The sequence below is a fragment of the Dendronephthya gigantea genome, unplaced genomic scaffold (genome assembly GCF_004324835.1).
Source record: "Dendronephthya gigantea isolate DGI-Jeju-01 unplaced genomic scaffold, DenGig_1.0 000022F, whole genome shotgun sequence".
Lineage (NCBI taxonomy): Eukaryota > Metazoa > Cnidaria > Anthozoa > Malacalcyonacea > Nephtheidae > Dendronephthya > Dendronephthya gigantea.
Genome location: NW_021163032.1, coordinates 1,961,485 through 1,985,263, shown reverse-complemented (window position 1 = coordinate 1,985,263; position 23,779 = coordinate 1,961,485). Strand labels below are relative to the sequence as shown.

The following is a 23,779-nucleotide window of genomic DNA, read 5'->3' as shown; positions in this document are numbered from 1 at the left end:
ATTTGCGGCTGAATTGCTGGTTCTGTTACGTTTTTCATCTGTCATTGTCGGCTGCTGTAGAGAAATATATGAAAAAATTTAACTGCCAGATAATATTTTAACACCTTGACTGTTGACGCAACACTTGAAGGTTTTCATGGGGTGACGTATATCATGCATCGTAAACAAAAGACAAGATTTCGAACAATTACAACACGTTAATCGATTATCAAAATACTTGAAAATGAGCATTATTGAGTTGAAAAGGCGACACAAGATTCTCAGGAAGCGACGAGAAATTATTTTCATGCGCTCTCGTGTTTTATTGCACGAGAAATTATTTTCATGCGCGGTCGTCGTGCCGTGTTTCCACGAGAAAACGCATTTGTGAAAATCGAAACATTGGCTCTTTAAGCGATTGATATACGTAAACGTTCACGCATATGCATACGCGAATCTTCGTTTTACACAATTTAGGGCCGCTTTTAATATACCTAAAGGGATTGATTTTATAAGCGACAATTCCAATAATAAAAGCAATTTTAAGAACAAATGATGCGTTTCTAGAATTACAAACACACGCAATTACGCGGGGTCACAATTTTCTAAACTGAGGACCCCCTCGTCATCATGCATGTGCATGCATGAGCAGGCTAATTTAGACGCAAAATAGACAGAAGGAAAATTCGAGAGAAACCGCATGATGTAACTCTTAGTTGATTACTATAGTAACCGTCAAAACTGTTTTGCTTTCCTGCACAACCGGCGCCCACTTACACCACGCGTACTGCTGTTTTAAATACTTATTACGTTCTCTATTTGCTCTCGTGCGTCAGAAATTGATCATTTTTCAAAATTTATAAGAAATCAATTACTTTTATATCTTGAAATATTTCAAATCTTTTCCGTCAAGGCCTTTTTATTAGTTCTTTAAAACGAATTTATTTAGTGCCAAGCCTTATCACGTAGCTTTTTTTATTTTAACCTACAACATGTTTTTATGAATTTTTTGTGCTTATTAACGACTGAAATATAATTAGACAACGCAGTTTTTGAACATATTTTTGATGAGACGATATTTGAAAAGACGCTACACCTCCTTGAAAAGTATAACATATGTTGTTTTTTTTATCATGAATGACCCCTTGTAAAAAACATCCTACTTTTTAAATGGCATACACAGCTGTAATGATAATTTCTGGTTCAAGTGGCCCTTTTTATGGTCGAGTGGAAGGCATGCAAAAGTTGCATAAAGCTATATCTTTAAAAAAATGCCAAAAATAAACAAATTGCAAAGTATCTACAGTTCATGCGGCATAGAAGGAAGGTAATTCACCTTCATCATGGTATTTTTTCTCAATCTGTTCAAACTAAAATTACCTTAAGGTATTGCATGCAGGGTTTATATTTTGCGAGAAGATACGGATTTTACCTTCGTGGCAAAAACATTATTCCACTTATATCACATGTCAATATTGTTTTTGCTACGAGAATATAGATTTATATCTTTTCGCCACCGTTTAATTTTCTGTTCATTAAATCGACTTGCTTTTTGCGACAAAAAAAATAACATTTCAGTAAAAAGCGTTCAAACAAAACACAGAAACAGCGTCTATAAACGTTTCTTATTTTTCCTTGATAATTGAATGGAAGATATTACAACTTATCCCAAACTACTTTTTGTTCATTCTGGAATATTCTTCCTGAATATTTCCTATATACATTATATACAACCATAATATTAATTCATATTTATTTTCCTGGTTTGTCATTAGGTACACGTTTCACACTTGACTAGTCTAAATTATGCTAAGAACCTCCGATGTCTAGCTGATATTGCAGTTTAATAAAAAACTATGAAACAGCTATCACGTTTCAGTTGCTTTCATGTTACTGAGAAGCCGTGAAAATGCTTCATTTGAAGGCGTCGTAAAAATGACAACGCTGTCTTTGTACCACAGGTTAGGGCTGCTTCGTCGCGTTTTTTTGCACGTACATGCACGAATGCACTTAAAAGTTTAAATGCTTTTTAATTTTTTTTATTTTACATCTAGGTCAAATAATTGCACACCAAACTACGCGGAATAGTTCTTTCTGCGTGCACGTGTGAATGAAAAAAAACGCGACAGTGGCGAGCAGCTTTTATGCATACCTATGTGCGGTCTTGCGTGTTGTGTTTTTGGTTTTGCAAAGCGCATCATTGAGCTGGCCGCTTCGCGAAACGTTGGAAATTGGAAATTCGTTTATCTCTTTCCAAAAGATAGTCTTATGAAGACATGCATGACCATTATCTCATTCTCGTTCCAAACCGACAGATTACTTGCTTAAACAAATTTTTGAAAGCTTCTCTGTACTTTTGATCCAGCCAAGCATAAATGATTGGATTACAAAGACTGTTGAGTAGTGGGAGGGTGTTTGCTACGAAAAAAATTGTGTAGTTCCGATACCAGTAGCTATTAGACTTGTAAAACAAGCAATTTAAATCTATAAAGTTATTTAAGAGCACGAACCCAATAAACCAAGGGCTCCAGCAAACTATAAATACTCCCATAATGATCACCAACATCCGAAACACTTTCATATCGTGTCGAAGAGTGGCAGTTTGCTTGCTGAGGTTAGCCGATGTTTGTCCCAGTTCGCCATTTCGTAACATTATTTGTCGCCTATGTGCCACGAGAAAAATTAAAGCGTACATAATCGATATTACTAGAGTAGGCAAAAGGAACGCAATTATGAACAAAATATACTCGTAGATTCGATTATATTCCTGGAAATAATGAGGGCAGAGCCCAGTAGCCAGAATTCCTTTGCTCTGAAAATAAGGATTAATTGAGCAAGTGGAAAAGACCGTTGAAATCAGAAAAATCGCGAAAATGATCTTTTTTGCTTTGGAACCTGTCATTAGGGACTTGTACTTGAAGGGTTTGCTTATTTTAAGATATCGGTCAAAACTGATGATTGTCAGTGTATAAATAGATGTTGTTAACGCAAAGGTATCTATCCACACCATAAAACGACACAGATGAATGGACATGCTATATAGCGATTCAAAACTATGAAAGTAACCATATAAATTCAGTGGTGTCACAAGTATGCCCACCAAAAAATCAGCGACAGCCAGACAAGCGATGAAATATTTATTTGGTTGATGAAGACCTCTTTCTCTCCAGGTCGCAATCAAAACCAACGTATTTCCCAAAGTTGTAAATATGATGATAACAATTAATATGACTTTCATTGTTAAGTCCAATTTCTTTATAAATGCTATAAAATTTGCCCAATTGAGCAGTTCATTGGAGGTAATCCCAGGAGGAGTAATTCCAGTTTCATTTGTGTTGTCATATCCCGTAGTTGTACACGTAATGTTTGCCAATGCCATTTCAAACCAATCCTACGACATAAGTAAATAGTAGCATGTTTTATTATATTTTCTAGTGCTCCGAAATCATATTTTACGCTTTTCTGCAATCTGATTGGCTGCGAGAGCGGTCCGTACGAACCGCGCGAAATTTAAATCCCCAGCGATGACAATGAATCGGACTAAATAAAATGGGCCACTTGCATAATAGAGCAACTTTCGATTTAGGCGACAAAAAGGGAATCTCCGATAAATCAAACTAAACTTAGTCAAATTGCCAAGATTGGCTGCAAAATAATGTAAAGTACCCAAGATATAACCAAGTAAAGTTGGCAGTTTTTGTATTCTTTGTATTTATAGGCGGAAGTGTGCACTTAATTTAATTACACTCTCTACTTCGTATGGCCATATTTTCCGTATACTACTTGATATTTTGCAGCCAAACTTGGCAATTATATATTAATTTAAGCATGCTCTTTTTAGCTGTGGTGATTTTCCCTTCTTGTTAAATTTGCTTAAATTTTAGGAAATATTTCCCCCGGCCTAGATCTCTCGGGAAATATTTCCCAGTACGGACCTTCAATCCGGTTGGACCTCACATACAGTCGAAAATAAACCAATGATATAACAGATTTTAGGTGTCAGGATTCAATAAATTGAGCTCCAGGATCAAAACCTTGACTCAGGTGAAGTGAGTGAACGCGTAATTTCGGTTACAAATGTTTTGATGCATAAGTGAAAAGTCCAGATGAAAATTTCTCTGTATATAATTATGTAAATTTTCATTGTTGATTTTACAGCCTACACTCTATAAAACGTCAACCACCTTGACATACGTATATGTTTACAATAATTACGACTAAATTAAAACCATGCAGTCACAATCAGTATTAAATGAATAATATTCTTTACAGTTCATATATATTTCTCACCTCTAATGGCTTTATGTGTCTCCGGTAGTGCCTCTGTACCAAGTGAAGTGACACTCACAACTATAAAACTCCCGAGCTATACGAATAAAGAGTACATGCAATTCCCAGAATAAAAGCAGCGTTTGCAATTCTATTTTTGAACAACTTCCATTTTTACGCTAACTTTTGGTTGTAGACTTGTAGTTCAGTACATCTTTTGAATGTGCTTCACAAAAATTGAAATATTTTAATCGCTGATATAGCTTTTATTTCGCTCGCGGCTAAATTCATCAGAAGCTCAGTGTGCGTACCGATTATGTATTTATAATATGCGTAACGATTTTAATATGCTCATCTTTCTTACACCTGCTTAATTTCATGTTCTGATCGTTTTTTAATTAAAATGAGGAAGTAATGTTTTGTCGAAAATGGTTTACGATTCGTTATATTACTTTCGCACGATTTTAAAAAAAACTAGATTTAAAAAAAAAACTAGATCGACATGCATGCATTCATTACAGCATGAACAGCTAATCTTTCATCATATTCGTTGTTTGATAAGTTATCATTTAAGTTATCATTTCACTTATAGCATGGTGAATGTTACATAATAAATTGACGAAACATACACAATTATTATAGAATATACGCCATTTTAGCCGGATCACCTACAGGGGCCGGTTGTTCGAAAGGCGTTTAGTTTAAACGCTGGATAAGCCAAATTTCAAAAACACTCTCATAGATGGTGTCATTGGTGTAAATGATTGAGCCTGCATATTGTGCATTAAATATAAGTTCTTACATTGAAAATTAAACTATTTACATCGAAATATTTCAGCTCAGTTGTTCAATAAATAGATTATTTTGTTTTCCATTTTGAACTTATTCACCTTTTAAGCTGAACGCCTTTCGAACAACCGGCCCATAGTAAATAGTTCTTTGGAGTACAATCTCGTCCCAGTATTGCCTGTGCCTCGGCTCAATTAACCTTCCTGCATGTTTCTTTTAACCATGCCTTTTTAAAAGTGTATCGCGAAGGACAAGCTAAGTATTGTCAAATTGGGATATCACTCGTAATGTGTTTTGGCTACGCTTTAGTAATACTCAATATGAAACTATATAGTATAATGGCATTGCAAGAAATCATGCATACCCAACTGAAATATTCTGTGCGATTAAAATTGTATATTCTATATTTGTGCTTTACATTTTGCAAATAAAGTTTTTGCAATTTTATATGATTTTCTTCTTAATAAGTTCCGTGTCCATATTAAATAGACTTGGTGGCTGGCGAACGAGTTTTTTAATTTTAATAACATGGCTGTAATTTCTGGCCATGAACTAAATCAGTTATGCAGTCTGTTTTTCAGTGGAACTAACTGTATTGGTTGGGGTTGTCTTCCAAACGATTTTTTCCGAAATGTTATTTTCTTAACCAAACGTTTGAAAGCTTCTGTGTATTTTTGGTCCAAACAAGCGTAAATAATTGGATTGCATAAACTGTTAAATAGTGGCAGTGTTGTGACCACAAGAGAAAGGATGTCGACACGGCGCCAGTAGCTTTCCGAATCGCTCTCCCAGTTAATAAAGTCGTAATAGTAATACCACAGCCTTGTCCAAGCAATCCAGGGACCCCAACACAAAATAAATACCCCAGCAACAATAAGGAGCATTCTTATAACTTTCAAATCTCGTCGTAAAGTTGTTCGTTTTTTCTGGTTGATCATTGTTTGGCTCAATCCGCCATTCACGAGCTTTTTGTTTCGCCTGTGAGCTACAATAAATATAAGACCATACATAACCAGAATTATTGTATCAGGTAAAAAAAATGCACTAATTGACAAAAATGTCTCGAAAACTTCTCCTTCATCGCTGCTCGAACAAACACCGCTGCCGGTTGCCAAAAGCCCATGGCTTCCTGAACATGGTGTAGCGCTGTAAGTAGCGATGACGGCTGAGACGAAAACGATGATGAAAAGTAACTTTTTTGTTGTGGAAGTTGTCATTAGTGTTTTGTACCGAAATGGCTTGCTGATTTTGAGATATCTATCGAAACTTATGACTGTCAGGGTGTAAATAGATGTCGTTAATGCAAAGGTGTCTATCCACGTCATAAAACGACAAAGATGAACAGACAGGAGTACTGATGCTGGCTGATCATAAAGAAGAACGGCATAATAACTCAGCGGTGCGACAAAGATGCCAACCAAAAGATCAGCGGCAGCCAAAAAGGCAACGAAATACTTGCTTGGTTCATGAAGACATTTTTCTCTCCAGGTCAAAATCAAAACCAAAGTATTTCCAAGAACGGTTAATATGGCGATGGAAATTAATAGGATTCTTTCGGCTAGGAAAACCTGTTTCTCAAATTCCTTTATCGATGATGCCATTGTACCGCTTTCCTCAGTGGTGCTTGCCATCGACATTGCAAAACGTCTTAATCAGTCCTGCGTGAGGAATATATTAAAATGCAGTTAATAGACTTCAATTCTAGGTTTTTATGTGGGCGAATTTAAATTGTAGCCTATAGTAGAAACTGTAATTGATAAAAGGGCATATTTATATCTGAGGTTACCAGGGTCTTCATGGGCGTAACAAAAACCACTGAATTATATGTATTAATATTCCGCTGTTAACTGCCTTCTCCCGTCCCACCGCCTATCTGCTCGTTTTTCGGGTCGACCGTTTTTTCTTTTTTCTGGATGTTGATTCATGACGGTCTATTTAGCGCCCAACCCCCCACCCCCACCCCCTTTGAGGAAATCTTTTTTAATTCTACTTTATCCTTGAGCGTTTTTTGTCTGCTTCTTTTTGTTTTCTTGAGCGTCCTCTCATTTCTATAGTGATTCGCGTTTGACTGTCTGATCACGGAATGGAGAGGATACCGTGTAGGTCAAAACCGAGGACCAGAATGTAGGATGTTCACATCAACGGGACCTAGCTCAATCGCACCGTGTTAGCTACGTCGGGTACTGCGTCTTCATCCATACCGATCGGCAGGGGGCATTGATTATTAGTATATGCTATATTATTGGTAAAGCATTCTCCGAGATCAATAATATATATTAAGTTTAATAAACTTGATTAATATATATGTAATACCCTGGGCGTAATCCCACACAGAAATGTTTAGTAAATATCACATGCAATTATAAATTGTACGCTTATAAAATTCGCTAAATTCGCCGACTGTGTTGACATGTGAGAACTATAGGCTTAAATATGATTATATAATTATACGTCACTTACTTTCTATTATTTCTTTGTGTTTTCTTCAATTTTCGTTGTTATACTTTTTTTCCTGTTCTTCAGTTGGCTCAACTGAAACATTCGTTCAGAGCTGGATGTTATATGCTGAGACAACATGACGTCTTACAGCGTCGAAGACTGATCGTATCAGTTAAATTGCAATTTTAGAAATATATATTTATCAAACACCTGCATCTCTTCAAACTATTCTCGAATTTGAAATTCATTTCTTACGATCGAAAGCTAAAAACGATTTACAAGGAAATAAAATTGTTTACGAATAAATGTTTCATAGATATTCGCGAGTAAATTGCTGGTTGTGTTAAGTTTTTTTATAATATCTGTCAGTGTCGGCTGTAGAGTATAAAAAAAAATTTAACTGCCAGTATTATTTCTAGGTTTTTTTAACAGCTTGACTGTTGACCCAACACTTACATAAAAGTTTTCATGCACGGGGTGATGTAAATCACAAGTCGTAAACAAAAGACAAGATTTCGAACAATATTCTTTAGTAATTGAACATGTTAATCGACTATCTATCAAAATATTTGCATGCATAATAAGAAAAATTTTTTAACAAAGATGAACAGGCTTTTGTGATGCTGGCTGATTATAAAGAGGAAGTGCATATAATAATAATTCAGTGGTGCGACAAAAATCCAACCCGATCGGTGGCGGCTAAAAAGTTAACGAAATATATGCTTATAACGAATAATACAATTATTGCGTTGGTTTTCACATGATAGGAAGAAATATCAAGCTTCCGGAAGCACGAACGGCCATTTCTCGTTATCGACAAACTTCGGGTCGATACTGATTATCCACATCATTTACAACGTCATTCGATAATAGTTATTATATAGATGTATAATATATAGTATATGTATATAGCCACAATTTTGTGCATAAGTTTTTAGACCCAAAAAATATATAGGAGAAAAGCAGTTTCTGAATATATTTTTGATGAAACGATATCTGAAGAAGTAGCCACACCTCCTTTACCGGTATAGGACTATATATACTATAATATCTATTGAGTATCATGAGTGACTCTTGTAAAAAACCTTTATGTTTTTTAATGGTATGTATGCACAGCTGTTAATAATTCTGGCTCAAGTGGCTCTTTTTTATGGCTGAGTAGAAGCCAAAATTGGATGAAGCTATCGTTAAAAAAACGCAAAAAAAATAAGAAACTTTATTAAAAAAATATCTACAAGGCCGCATAAAGGGAATTAAGCTAGGTAATTCAACAGCACAATAGTGGCATTTTCTCAATCGGTTCCACCTGAGATTACTTTAAGAAGTCGCATGCACCATTTGTTTTCAATGTTCACAGCTAAACAATATCAAAGAAAAAAAATATTTTTTAAACTATAAAAATTAAGATACATGTAGGACGTCATTTAATATATCATATATAGTTATCCCTTTATCTATATAGTTTTCGCGTTTACTTAAAATTATGAAATTAACTATGAAAATTAAAATGCAATATAGGACGTCATTTATATCATACAGTTATCCGTTTAACTATATAGTTTTCGATTTTTCTTAAAATTTTGGATCGCTTCATTCACCTTAACATATAGTGGCAACATTTAACGCATGAGCTCATTCAAAGTTGTTGCGTGATGTATTAACAGCATGACGGATGCAAGCGATATGTGATATGAATCATATTAAATGCTTTTTGCGTAACTTATCATAAATGATCAAACATCTTGATGCATACGGCTACGTACATACTTAGAATAATCTATATTTTAGCTTGGTGTGCATAGTTCCACAATAGCCCGCGTGTTTTACAAAAACGAAACGAAAAGACTATATTTTTTACCAAATTTTACGGTCGCAAGAAGATAATACGAATTTTATGTTTATAGCAAAAACAATATCTCATTTGTATTATATTTTGACACTATTGTATCCGCAACTATTTGATGTTTGTGTATGTATGAAATCGACTAGCTTAATTTTACAATAGAAATATACATTTCAGTAAAAAATATTGATGTTATAGACTTGACATCATTTTAAATTTGAAGCCTAATTTTTTAATCATCCTGCCCTTATTAGTGCGAAAGAAAATAGTTTCAATGTCGTTGCCTGAGATATAATTGTTATGATCATGGGAAATGGAAACTAAAAATCTTTTGATGAAAAGGTATTAAACACTCTTTTAATTTATCCTCCAAAAAATTTAATATTGACCTAAACATAATGATGTATATATTTTATACGAAACTTTTTGTTATACTCTATTGATAATTACATGCATATATATATTTTATATTACATGGGGATTCTCTCAATGTTAATATGTTTAGAATTGATAAAATTCTTTTACATAGTAGTCTTAAATTCTTTTATATAGTAGTCTTAGTTGATCTCGCCTAAAACATGCATGCCGGGACATTAAATCTTGATATTATAGATGGCTACATATGCATTCACATACACTATCTACAAAATATATATCATAACAGATTGTTCATTGCATGTAAATTTGAATTTTCCGCGGTATTTCAACTGCTCTATCGCCTAAGTAGTGAAGATATTAAGAATTTGTCACTGCATGTATACTTTTCATATTTAAGTTTTATTATATAATAGGAGATAAAATACTTGTCGACATGCAACGACAAGTAAGATTATCTTGTTCTTTGTGGGCGTAGCTCATTAGATGGTGGTGTTCTCGTACTTGAGCTTGGCCAACACACGATTTTCTTAAACAGACGTTTGAAAGCTTCTCCGTATTTTTGGTCTAACGAAGCATAAATGATTGGGTTACACGCGCTGTTGAATAGCGGAAGCCAGGCGCGGATCTAGACCGTATCGAACGTGGCTCGAGCCTCGGTCAGATTTTCCCATCCAGAATTTCCCATCTGCAATCTAATATTCACACATTATTTAGAAGTACATATTAATTCTTTGAATCACACCAAAATTAAGGAAATATATGTCTAAAACAAATAATTTGAGTAATATCTTTCGTAATCGTTGTCATATTATTACCAATTCCTGCTAAAAGTGGGAACAAATTCCCAATTATTATTCCTTGTTTCATATTACGATTGTTCAGTTAACACTGAACTATAAAATTTGCCGAAAGCTTGCCGAATTGTGCCGAGTATGTTCGGAAGCTAGTCGTGCATTCGAAGCTGCGATCACAGCAACTAGTTGACACGGTCAGCGTGCAGATTATTGCGCAATTGTTACTAAATATAGTAACGCTCGGACACGGTGCAGTGTAGCAAACCAATCACAGGGCAAGCTTTTGCCACGTGAGCCACGGTGCGACACGGTGCGACACGGTGGCCTGTTTTTGATTGCGCAATAAACATGATAAACAATAAAGTTCGACACTTCTCGACTTCGAACTCGGATATAGTTTATACATAACACGTTAAATTGGTCTGTTCGCTGCATCCTGGCTGATTCAGGCTGAATCGAATGCATTAATACATGAATCCGTCGAAATTTTTCAAAAGCAAATCTAAGCGAGCATATTTCAGGGGAAATATCGCTCTTCAGGCTACAACATGATGGAATTATTACTAAAGACAGGCTTCGCTCGCTCGCGTCTACAATCGCAACGACAATTTTTAAACTGCTATTTCCCAAGAGACAAATACTGAAAATCTTTACCCAATGTCCTTGTAAGGTAAGACTTTTAGGTTTTAAATCGAACTATGGGCGCTCTCCTTTATACGGAAAAACGGCCAGACCGGTTCTGTTGTATTTCGGTAGTCGGTACAGACAAAAGTATATCGTTATTTAATACATCTGCCTAACACGGGAAATGCAGTTTCACCGCTATATTCTTAACGAAATACTCTATTTCAATTTAAAATATGACCGGTCTGACCTTTTTGGCCGCTTAATGGAAAGCGCCCTATGATACAAATTTGCATTTACGCTGTGAATAATTTGTGTATGCAAATTTCAGGTTATGTTGAGTGGAATGAAATATTCGTAAATACCTTACCAAAAATTTTGAAAATGGTTTTGTGGTTTTATGAAAGTACAGGGATTTACAATATTCGCTTTTAAACGTTCCCTGAAGAATATTGTAGAACCAAAGCTCAGAAAATGTTTGTTTCGGAGGGTCCATAGCCCCTTCGCCATACGCCCCCACAACCCCCCCCCGACCGGAAAATTTCTAGTCCAATATGACACGGTCAGATTTTCGGCTGGATCCGCGCCTGGAAGCATGCTTGATATAAAAGAAACCAGGTAAATCTGATGCCAATAGCTTATTGAATTGCTATCCCAGTCAATGAAATCTTCATAATTATGCCACATGAATACATACATAATCCACGGGCCCCAGCAAAAAGTAAAAACTCCAACGACGACCAACAGCATTCTAACGACCTTCATATCTCGACGTAATGCTGTTCGTTGGTTCTGATCGTTGATTGTTTCACCCAGTTCACCATTGGCAAGCATTTTGTTTCGTTTATGAGCGACAAGAAAAATGAGAGTGTACATAATAAAGATGATAAAGGCTGGAAGAAAGAACGAACTTACAGCTAAAAAGGTTTCGTATTCTTTCCCTTCTCGTACTTTTGTAAGACAAACACCGGCTGTGGTTTCCAAGATTCCGTGGCTTCCCGAGTGAGGAGTTGCACCGTATGTGGCAATGGTAGTTGAAAAAAAAGCAATGATAAAAATTGATTTAAATTTTTTTGAAGTTGTCATTCGTGACTTGTACTGAAATGGCTTGCTTAATTTAAAATACCGGTCAAAACTGATGATCGTCAGTGTATAAATCGATGATGTTAACGCAAAATGATCGATCCACTCCATAAAACGACACAAATGAATGGGAACCTGTCCAGTTTGATCAGATAAATATTATCTGGAGGGTATACAAGTTCATGCATGCAGCGATATATAAATGCATGCGTGCGTGCAGATTATATCAATTAAATTATCTTCTTTATCAAACATTTTTTTTATCAAAAATTTCACGGTTGCAGAAAGCCATATGGATTTTATTTTTGGCTGGCAAATACACACAAGCTGCCACGAACGAGAAAATAAAACCATATCTTGTCACAACTGCTCAATATTCCATTTCAACTATAAACTAACAGTGAGATCTATAGCGTTTGAAATTTACTGTAGCTTGTTAGGAGAAAATGCTTTGAATTTGAGAGCCCTCGTATTGTATTTGTAAATCAAATTTTGTTATGTTTTTGCTTTGCTCTTGCCCGCTAGAGGTAAAGTAATAGTTTTCAGTAGAGGTATTAATATAATTAATATTTTCAATAGAGCACCAAACATTGCCTTATGAGGCCGCGTTTTTGCAAATTAAAACAATACGAAAAATACATTACAAGCCTATTTTTGTTTGGAAAATACATAATTTTGTATGCCTATCGAATTCAGTTTATATTAAAACATTTAGCCATCATCATCAGCAAAACTATTAAAACATTTAGCCATCAACGAATGACTTGTGACCTCACGCAAACTATGCTCGTATATCAAATATTTATCCAAGATGTTCCGATAGCAACGATTTTAAGGCGAAATATTTCAAGAACCAAGACAGTGCGCGGTAGTACGAAGGCTCGATAGCGCTATCAAACAAATAATAGTAATTTGTTCAACGGTTAAAAAGCAAAAAACTAGCGATATGAGTTTATGCATGTCTAATATTGTTTAATCTTTTTGTTTTCTCCAACTAATTTAGAGTCAACATTTTAGAGAAACTATTGTCCGTTAATTAGCGCTATCGTTAAAATATTACAATGTCATAAGGTTTTTTCAAATGAGAAAATTGAAAAGTATGTTGCCATCTTTTTTCAATCTGTTTAAAATGAATCTGCAACCGAAAAATATGTAAAACAAACCAGGATATAACTCGGCGAATAGCTTTGTACTGCAGAAGATACAAATATTGTTTTTTACACAATAAGCCTCGTTTCCATGTTGCGGGAAGGTGCGGTTACTAAGTTTCGCAATTGGTCTATGAAATCATTGATAAACAATAACGTGTTAGCGCGTTCCCGACGTGACTGTCTCCGGGAAACTGCCAAATCGGAGTTCATATTGTAGCAAAGAATCCAACCACGCAGAAAACAACTTCAGATGAATTATTTATTGTATATCAATGCGCGGTGAAACTACATTGACCGAAAAGTTATACAGAATTAGTATGAGAAACTTATACTAAGTTCAGATCAACAAGAAATAAGATTAACTTACAACTATTGCCTCCGAAAATCTATAGCAAAATACGATAAATCGCAGAAAAAACGAGGCGAAAACCAAAAACAAACTGTACGTTCAATTAACGTTCCGTTGTCATAGCAACGACTGAGTAGCGCCGTGGGCGCTAATAACCAGGGATATGTCCAAACGACCCTTATTATCACGGGCTTACATCACAGTGTCAGTTGCTTCACCTTGGTCCAGGGTTCCTCGATCGAGGTAACTCTATTGAGTTCGGTGGTTGTGGTCTTATTAAAATTAGCCGATGGATGCAACGCCGAAATAGATGTTTGAAAGCTTCCTTGTATTTTTGGTCGAGAAAGGCGTAAATAATAGGATTGCACAGACTGTTGAACAGCGGGAGGATGCTGAAGACCATTCTAATTGTAAACATCCGATAGTTGTGGTGTATTGAACGGGAATTCGTGTAAAGAAGATTCGGAAAATGGTAGTGAAGTATGACCCAAATAATGTTGGGACCCCAACAAATTATGAATACCCCCACAACGATCATCAACATTTTGATAACTTTCAGGTCTTCATAAAGCGCCGTTCTTTGGCTTCGAATTTGGCCCAGTTCACCATTTCGCCGCATTTTTTGTCGCTTATGCGCCACGAGAAAAATTAGAACGTACATGACCACTATGACTCCAGTGGGGACAAAGAACATGCCGATTATCATAAATGTATAAAAAGATTTCGCTTGATCAAAGTCAGCCTCAGAGCAAGAACTTGCTCCAGAAAATAGGATTCCGATGCTTCCTGAACGTGGTGTGGCTGCGTAGCTGGCAATGCAAGATGAAATCAAAACAATAATGAAAATTAATTTCAGTGATGTGGAAGTTGTCATTCGAGTCATATACTGAAGTGGTTTGCTGATTTTGAGATATCGGTCAAAACTGATGAATGTTAGGGTGTAAATAGATGTTGTTAACGCAAAGGTATCAATCCACACAACAAAACGGCACAGATGAATTGACATCGTACGTTGCGGTACACGGAGATCCAGTTTGTACGCCTTTATTGGTGCTAAAAACAAACCAACCAAAAGATCAGCGACAGCCAGACAAGCGATGAAATATTTATTTGGTTGATGAAGACTTCTTTCTCTCCATGTCGCAACCAAAACCAAAGTGTTTCCAAGAATTGTGAAGACGGCAATAAAAATAAGTATGATTTTTTCTGAATGTTCAAGTTGGTTCACGAATGTTTTTAACTTCATGAGATCGGCTTCGGTCCAATTTCCTTCCTCATTGGTCTGATTTTCAATCATTTTGTTGATCCTAGTTGATAAATTAAGACCACTAGGTGGGACGCACATAAAAATATTTGGGGGAACCAAGGAGTAAGGAATATATTTTACAAGCATATAAGCGTGCATGGGACTAAATTAAATAGCGTAATGCGTAATAGTTAAAGCGTGTGGTTAAAGCTCTAAGGCAGCTTGAGGGGGCAAGGAAATGCTCCCATAGAGAATTTTTGAAGTATAAATGCTTCTCTATGGAGCTGTCTATAATTCGGAAATTCGGCCGATTCGGTAAACCGATAAAACTTAAAGCTTTTTGTTACTGTTTTACTAAAAAATTATACAGGCATATGTAACAATTAATTATTTCCCGAAGGCAAAGGTGAATATCGCTGAATATAAACCAAGATGAATAGAATAATTGTTTTCGTATAGGTACAAAGGTCATTATTTGAAAAACCAATTCGTTAAAATCCAATTTCTAAAAACGTAAATAAATATCTCCACAACTTTTGTTGAGTTTGGCACTTTTTTGCCTCAAAATAATTTAGGGCATTTTCGTCCGCTTTTTCATTAATTGTTTTAGAGTTTTATATAGGTACATAATTTTCTTCAAATTACTGATTTCTTCACTTTGACAGAAACAACTCGCAATCATTTTAAAAAATCGGTGATTATCGCGATTATTTAGTGCAAATAATGCCTTTCGAAATTTAGCAGAGTAGACATCTTTTCCGGTGCGGCTTTTCACTTATACTGGTTTCTAGTGACTTTTTTCGACCCATAAAGGTTTGCAAATAGCGCTTCACGCACTATATGTAACTGTTTTGAATCGGACTTTTTGAGGTAATGCTCTTTCTCCAACCTTCTCTCAAAAGGCTCCTCTGAATAACGTAAACTAACAGCTGTTTGGAATGCGATATATTTATAATGGTGGATTTCCTTTTAGTGTAAATTGTCAACTATCATCTATTTAGTTTTCTTTTGAATGCAGCGTGGAGTCACGTTAATCTAATGAGTTTTTTTGCCTCGCTTGACTTTTACAGAATCAAAAAGAATTCGCGGTCGTCCTATATGACGTGATCATATGTATATAATACATTCGTGTTTGAATCGAGCGAATTTTGGTAATTTGTTCAACTATCATCTATTTAGTTTTCTTTTGAATGATGCGTGGGGTCACGTTTATCTAATGAGATTTTTGCAGAAAGAATTCGCATTTGGCCTATATCACGTAATCATATAAGTAATACATTCATGTTTGAATCGAGCGAATTTTGGCGATTGCGCTGGGAAGCTCGATATCATAACCGAATACGTAAGCAAGGCGCCGCCCTGGTGCAAAAAATGTCGCTATAGAGAAAATCCGTCTTCAAACCGAAAGCAATATTTTTAGAGCTCTCAACTGCAACCATCTGCATGGGCTGGCAAGTTACACAAAGACAAAATAATAAATTCGTATTCGAATCATGCGAAAGTCTTACTATAGTGAAAAATAAAATTGGTGCCACATCTTTGTTGATCGACTTACCTTGTACCTTTCTACTTCCTCTGTCAATTCCTCAGTCTCTAGCTCTCCTTTATGCCTTTTAAGTTCAATAACCAAATTGTGCTATATGCTAGATTAACTTGTATTTAGGTTCTTACAAGGAACACTTTAATAAAGTTAAATGCTTTACAATTTTTCACAATGCGTTAACGTCCAGTTTTACGATTGAAGTTCAGTTTTGCCAATGAATCGGACTTAAAATCCTTGCGTGTACTAAAAAAATTGATATGCTTCTATGAGAAGTTTCCGTCTGAGTATATCACGTATTTCTTTCTAAACACTGTCAAGAATTTTACGAAAACATACAATTATAAAGATATTATTGATATAAGCCGTGCATTTCCATTTTAAATAATCTATTAACTGTACATGTGTTTGCATTTGTGCAACTTTGAAGCTACACATGCAAATAAAGAAAAAATGTATACAAATATTTAATGTCATAGGAAATTTATTTCGCAAGTCAACTGAGCCGAATTTCATGTCTATAAGTTGCTTCAACTTGGACTATAATGACCATTTTAGTTGGCCGCATCCGATGCAGTAGTCCTTTGAACGATAATTCCTGTAAATTAAGAACACTTAAAAAATGTAATCTGCGATAATAATGTTTATATAGTGATCAAACTATGAATACACTTTAATTTCGCTCGCAGTAAGCGCTTGTCATCGGAAGCTCAGTGGGTGTGCTGATTACAATCACGTGCCAGGACTCGACCTTCCTTCATCAGTTCATATCTAAATTTCTTTAAATATTCTTGTTTAAAAGTGCATCGCCAAGGAAAACCATTGTCAAATTGAGATATCACTCGTGATGTGCTTTCGTTATTCTTGAGAAATAGTCAATAATGAAACTAATATAATAGCATGACCAGATATCATACCCTCCAGAAAAGCGATTATATTGTATACTGGTGCTTTACATTTCGCAAAAAATTTTTTTCTTATTATGGTCCAACTTCCTACCCTGTGTCTTGATATGTTTCGTGTCCATAGCAAATAGACCTCAGGTGGCTGGCGCACAACATAGCTGTCATTTCTGGCTATGAACTAAATCAGTTATAATTCGTTTTTCAGTGCAACTAACTGTTTATGGGTATTGGTGGTCTTCTAAACGATTTTTTCCGAAATGTTATTTGCTTAACCAAACGTTTGAACGCTTCTGTGTATTTTTGGTCCAAACAAGCGTAAATAATTGGATTGCATACGCTGTTAAATAGTGGCAGTGTTGTGACTACAAGAGAAAGGATGTCGACACGACGCCAGTAGCTTTCCGAATTGCTTTCCCAGTTAATAAAATCGTAATAGTAATACCACAGCATTGTCCAAACAATCCAGGGACCCCAACACAAAATAAATACCCCAGCAACAATAAAGAGCATTCTTATAACTTTCAAATCTCGTCGTAAAGTTGTTCGTTTTTTCCGCCATTCACGAGCTTTTTGTTTCGCCTATGAACTAAAATGAATATAAGACCATACATAACCAAAATTATTGTATCAGGTAAAAAAAATGCACTGATTGACAAAAAGGTCTCGAAAACTTCTCCTTCATCGCTGCCCGAACAAACACCGCTGCCGGTTGCCAAAAGCCCATGGCTTCCTGAATATGGTGTAGCGCTGTAAGTAGCGATGACGGCTGAGACGAAACCGATGAGGAAAAGTAACTTTTTTGTTGTGGAAGTTGTCATTCGTGTTTTGTACCGAAGTGGCTTGCTGATTTTGAGATATCTATCGAAACTTATGACTGTCAGGGTGTAAATAGATGTCGTTAATGCAAAGGTGTCTATCACGTCATAAAACGACAAAGATGAACAGACAGGAGTACTGATGCTGGCTGATCATAAAGAAGAACGGCATAATAACTCAGCAGTGCGACAAAGATGCCAACCAAAAGATCAGCGGCAGCCAAAAAGGCAACGAAATACTTGCTTGGTTCATGAAGACATTTTTCTCTCCAGGTCAAAATCAAAACCAAAGTATTTCCAAGAACGGTTAATATGGCGATGGAAATTAATAGAATTGGATAGCTAGGAAAACCTGTTTCTCAAATTCCTTTATCGATGATGCCATTGTGACGCTTTCCTCCGTGGTGCTTGCCATCGACATTGCAAAACGTCTTAATCAGTCCTGCGTGAGGAATATATTAAAATGCAGTTAATAGACTTCAATTCTAGGTTTTTATGTGGGCGAATTTAAATTGTAGCCTATAGTAGAAACTGTAATTGATAAAAGGGCATATTTATATCTGAGGTTACCAGGGTCTTCATGGGCGTAACAAAAACCACTGAATTATATGTATTAATATTCCGCTGTTAACTGCCTTCTCCCGTCCCACCGCCTATCTGCTCGTTTTTCGGGTCGACCGTTTTTTCTTTTTTCTGGATGTTGATTCATGACGGTCTATTTAGCGCCCAACCCCCCACCCCCACCCCCTTTGAGGAAATCTTTTTTAATTCTACTTTATCCTTGAGCGTTTTTTGTCTGCTTCTTTTTGTTTTCTTGAGCGTCCTCTCATTTCTATAGTGATTCGCGTTTGACTGTCTGATCACGGAATGGAGAGGATACCGTGTAGGTCAAAACCGAGGACCAGAATGTAGGATGTTCACATCAACGGGACCTAGCTCAATCGCACCGTGTTAGCTACGTCGGGTACTGCGTCTTCATCCATACCGATCGGCAGGGGGCATTGATTATTAGTATATGCTATATTATTGGTAAAGCATTCTCCGAGATCAATAATATATATTAAGTTAAATAAACTTGATTAATATATATGTAATACCCTGGGCGTAATCTCACACAGAAATGTTTAGTAAATATCACATGCAATTATAAATTGTACGCTTATAAAATTCGCTAAATTCCCCGACTATGTTGACATGTGAGAACTATAGGCTTAAATATGATTATATAATTATACGTCACTTACTTTCTATTATTTCTTTGTGTTTTTTTTCAATTTTCGTTGTTGTTGTACTTTTTTTCCTGGTCTTCAGTTGGCTCAACTGAAACATTCGTTCAGAGCTGGATGTTATATACTGAGACAACATAACGTCTTACAGCGTCGAAGACTGATCGTATCATGCAGTTAAATTGCAGTTTTAGAAATATATATTTATCAAACACCTGCATCTCTTCAAACTATTCTCGAACTTGAAATTCATTTCTCACGATCGAAAGCTAAAAACGATTTACAAGGAAATAAAATTGTTTACGAATAAATGTTTCATAGATATTCGCGAGTAAATTGTTGGTTGTGTTAAGTTTTTTTATAATATCTGTCATTGTCGGCGTAGGGTATAAATAAAAAATTCAACTGCCAGTATTATTTTTATTTTTTTTTAACAGCTTGACTGTTGACGCAACACTTACATAAAAGTTTTCATGCACGGGGTGACGTATATCACAAGTCGTAAACAAAAGGCAAGATTTCAAACAATATTCTTTAGTAATTAAAACATGTTAATCGACTATCTATCAAAATATTTGCATGCATAATAAGAAAAATTTTTTAACAAAGATGAACAGGCTTTTTTGATGCTGGCTGGTTATAAAGAGGAAGTGCATATAATAATTCAGCCGTGCGACAAAAATCCAACCCGATCGGTGGCGGCCAAAAAGTTAACGAAATATATGCTTATAACGAATAATACAATTATTGCGTTAGTTTTCACACGATAGGAAGAAATATCAAGCTTCCGGAAGCATGAAACGGCCATTTCTCGTTATCGACAAACTTCGGGTCGATAATTATCCACATCATTTACAACGTCATTCGATAATAGTTAATATATATAGTATATGTATATAGCCACAATTTTGTGCATAAGTTTTTAGACCCAAAAATATATAGGAGAAAAGCAGTTTCCGAATATATTTTTGATGAAACGATATCTGAAGAAGTAGCCACACCTCCTTTAGCAGTATAGGACTATATATACTATAATATATCTATTGAGTATCATGAGTGACTCTTGTAAAAAACCTTTATGTTTTTTAATGGTATGTATGCACAGCTGTTAATAATTCTGGCTCAAGTGGCTCTTTTTTATGGCTGAGTAGAAGCCAAAATTGGATGAAGCTATTGTTAAAAAAAACGCAAAAAAAAAGAAACTTTATTAAAAGAATATCTACAAGGCCGCATAAAGGGAATTAAGCTAGGTAATTCAACAACACAATAGTGGCATTTTCTCAATCGGTTCCACCTGAAATTACTTTAAGGAATCGCATGCACCATTTGTTTTCAATATTCACAGCTAAACAATATAAAAGAAAAAGAATTCTTTTTTAAACTATGAAAATTAAGATACATATAGGACGTCATTTAATAGCTATATCATATATAGTTATCCGTTTATCTACTATAGTTTTCGCGTTTACTTAAAATTATGAAATTAACAATGAAAATTAAAATGCATATAGGACGTCATTTATATCATACATGCAGTTATCCGTTTAACTACATAGTTTTCGATTTTTCTTAAAATTTTGAATCGCTTCATTCACCTTAACATATAGTGGCAACATTTAACGCATGCATGAGCTCATTCAAAGTTGTTGCGTGATGTGTAAACAGCATGACGGATGCAAGTGATGTGATATGAATCATATTAGATGCTTTTTGCGTAACTTATCATAAATGATCAAACATCTTGATGCATACGGCTACGTACATACTTAGAATAATCTATATTTTAGCTTGGTGTGCATAGTTTCACAATAGCCCGCGTGTTTTACAAAAACGAAACGAAAAGACTATATTTTTTACCAAATTTTACGGTCGCAAGAAGATAATACGAATTTTATGTTTATAGCAAAAACAATATCTCATTTGTATTATATTTTGACACTATTGTATCTGCAACTATTTGATGTTTGTGTATGTATGAAATCGACTAGCTTTTACAATAGAAATATACATTTCAGTAAAAAATATTGATGTTATAGACTTGACATCATTTTAAATTTGAAGCCTAATTTTTTAATCATCCTGCCCTTATTAGTGCGAAAGAAAATAGTTTCAATGTCGTTGCGTGATACATAATTGTTATGATCATGGGAAATGGAAACTAAAAATATTTTGATGAAAAGGTATTAAACACTCTTTTAATTTATCCTCCAAAAAATTTAATATTGACCTATACATAATGATGTATATATTCTATACGATACTTTTTGTTATATTTTTTTGATAATTATACATGCATATATATATTTTATATTACATGGTTTCTCTCAATGTTAATATGTTTAGAATTGGTAAAATTATTTTATATAGTAGTATTAGTTGATCTCGCCTAAAACATGCATGGGACATTAAATCTCGATAGTTATATGGCTAAAATACATATACATGCATTCACATACTTTCTACAAAATATATATCATAATTTGAATTCTCTGCGGTATTTCAACTGCTCTAACACTTAAGTAATGAAGATATTAGGAATTTGTCACTGTATATATACTTTTCATATTGAATTTTTACTTTATAATACGAGATAAAATACTTGTCGACATGCAACGACAAGTAAGATTATCTTGTTCTTTGTGGGCGTAGCTCATTAGATGGTGTTCTCGGACTTCTCGTGCTTGAGCTTGGCCAACACACGATTTTCTTAAACAGACGTTTGAAAGCTTCTCCGTATTTTTGGTCTAACGAAGCATAAATGATTGGGTTACACGCGCTGTTGAATAGTGGAAGCGTGCTTGATATAAAAGAAACCAGGTAGATCTGATGCCAATAGCTTGTTGAATTGCTATCCCAGTCAATAAAATCTTCATAATTATGCCACATGAATACATACATAATCCACGGGCCCCAGCAAAGAGTAAAAACTCCAACAACGACCAACAGCATTCTAACGACCTTCATATCTCGACGTAATGCTGTTCGTTGGTTCTGATCGTTGATTGTTTCACCCAGTTCACCATTCGCGAGCATTTTGTTTCGTTTGTGAGCGACAAGAAAAATGAGAGTGTACATAAGAAAGATGATCACGGCTGGAAGAAAGAACGAACTTACAGCTAAAAAGGTTTCGTATTCTTTCCCTTCTCGTGCTTTTGTAGGACAAGCACCGGCTGTGGTTTCCAAGATGCCGTGGCTTCCCGAGTGAGGAGTGGCGCCGTATGTGGCAATGGTAGTTGAAATGAAAAGGATGATAAAAATTGATTTCAATGTTTTGGAAGTTGTCATGCGTGACTTGTACTGAAATGGCTTGCTTATTTTAAAATACCGGTCAAAACTGATGAACGTCAGTGTATAAATCGATGATGTTAACGCAAAATTATCGATCCACTCCATAAAACGACACAAATGAATGGAAATCTGTCCAGTTTGATCAGATAAATATATCTGGAGGGTATACGAGTTCAGCGGTGCCACGAAAATACCAACCAAAATGTCAGCGAAGGCCAGGTGGGCAACAAAATATTTATCCGGTAGATGAAGACTTCTGTCCAACCAGGTCACGACTAAAACCAGAGAATTTCCCAGAGTTGCGACTATCGCGATGAAAATTAACACAACTTTATCGGATAAAAACATTCGCTGGTTGAATGCATCCAGATTGAGGGGCACTTCAGTGGTGGTGCTTGTCTCACTGCTCCAGGGAATGGAGTTTTTTATCGTGCCAGTAAGGTTTTCCAACGACATTGTTAACCTTGTTTCTAGGTCATAAATTACGGCAATTTAAGAGGTTTGTACTACAATATGCGGTCCTTGACATGCTCCTTTTCTTTTCCGAAGATGAAAACTCTAGCTCATATTCGTTTGAACTAAAATAGAGTGTTTAATGCCGGCTGTTTCAATATGTTAAGAAATATAATGATCGAAAATGTATAAATGTTTACCCTGAGCACTGAACCCACTGTAATCGTCGTCTCAAAATACATCTTGTTAAGAGCATTGCACCGGCATCGCAATGCGTACGGGTCCTTGTCCTTAATTAAGCGGGTTTTTTTCATTTTTTTTTAGTTGTTATATGTATACATGATTGAAAGTAGAAAGAATTTATCGTAGTAATCAAATTCGTTATTGGCATACGTATGTCTTACCTCTATTTGTTTTTTTCAATTTAAATTGTGCTTCTCTTGATACTCCAGTGTACCTTAGGTTCAACAATCAATACTAATATATATACGTTCCAATATAACCAGGGAGCATATATATATATATACATATATATGCATGCGTGCACATTATATCAATTAAATGATCTTCTTTATCAAACATTTTTATTTATCAAAAATTTCACGGTT

The 23,779-nt window shown here is 35.4% G+C and overlaps 4 protein-coding genes across 4 annotated transcripts; all 4 read right to left on the bottom strand.

The window, feature by feature from the left end:
• Positions 1 to 2,266: 2,266 nt before the first annotated feature.
• Positions 2,267 to 3,358, bottom strand: LOC114522392 (melanocortin receptor 5-like). The gene is made up of 3 exons (XM_028543061.1): positions 3,080 to 3,358; positions 2,727 to 2,791; positions 2,267 to 2,642 (listed from the first exon to the last, which is right to left on the bottom strand). Exons 1-3 carry the CDS (start codon positions 3,356 to 3,358, stop codon positions 2,267 to 2,269), a joined length of 720 nt encoding a protein of 239 aa, XP_028398862.1.
• A 2,236-nt stretch (positions 3,359 to 5,594) lies between these two features.
• Positions 5,595 to 6,638, bottom strand: LOC114522391 (beta-1 adrenergic receptor-like). Its single transcript, XM_028543060.1, has one exon. The coding sequence runs from the start codon at positions 6,636 to 6,638 to the stop codon at positions 5,595 to 5,597; it is 1,044 nt and encodes a 347-aa protein (XP_028398861.1).
• An 11,272-nt stretch (positions 6,639 to 17,910) lies between these two features.
• Positions 17,911 to 18,913, bottom strand: LOC114522389 (5-hydroxytryptamine receptor 1E-like). Its single transcript, XM_028543059.1, is given in 3 exon segments — positions 17,911 to 18,349; positions 18,352 to 18,546; positions 18,855 to 18,913. Coding segments are annotated over 3 exon segments (693 nt in total).
• A 3,142-nt stretch (positions 18,914 to 22,055) lies between these two features.
• LOC114522388 (adenosine receptor A2b-like) lies at positions 22,056 to 23,174 on the bottom strand. Its single transcript, XM_028543058.1, has one exon. The coding sequence runs from the start codon at positions 23,172 to 23,174 to the stop codon at positions 22,056 to 22,058; it is 1,119 nt and encodes a 372-aa protein (XP_028398859.1).
• Between the last annotated feature and the right edge of the window lie 605 nt (positions 23,175 to 23,779).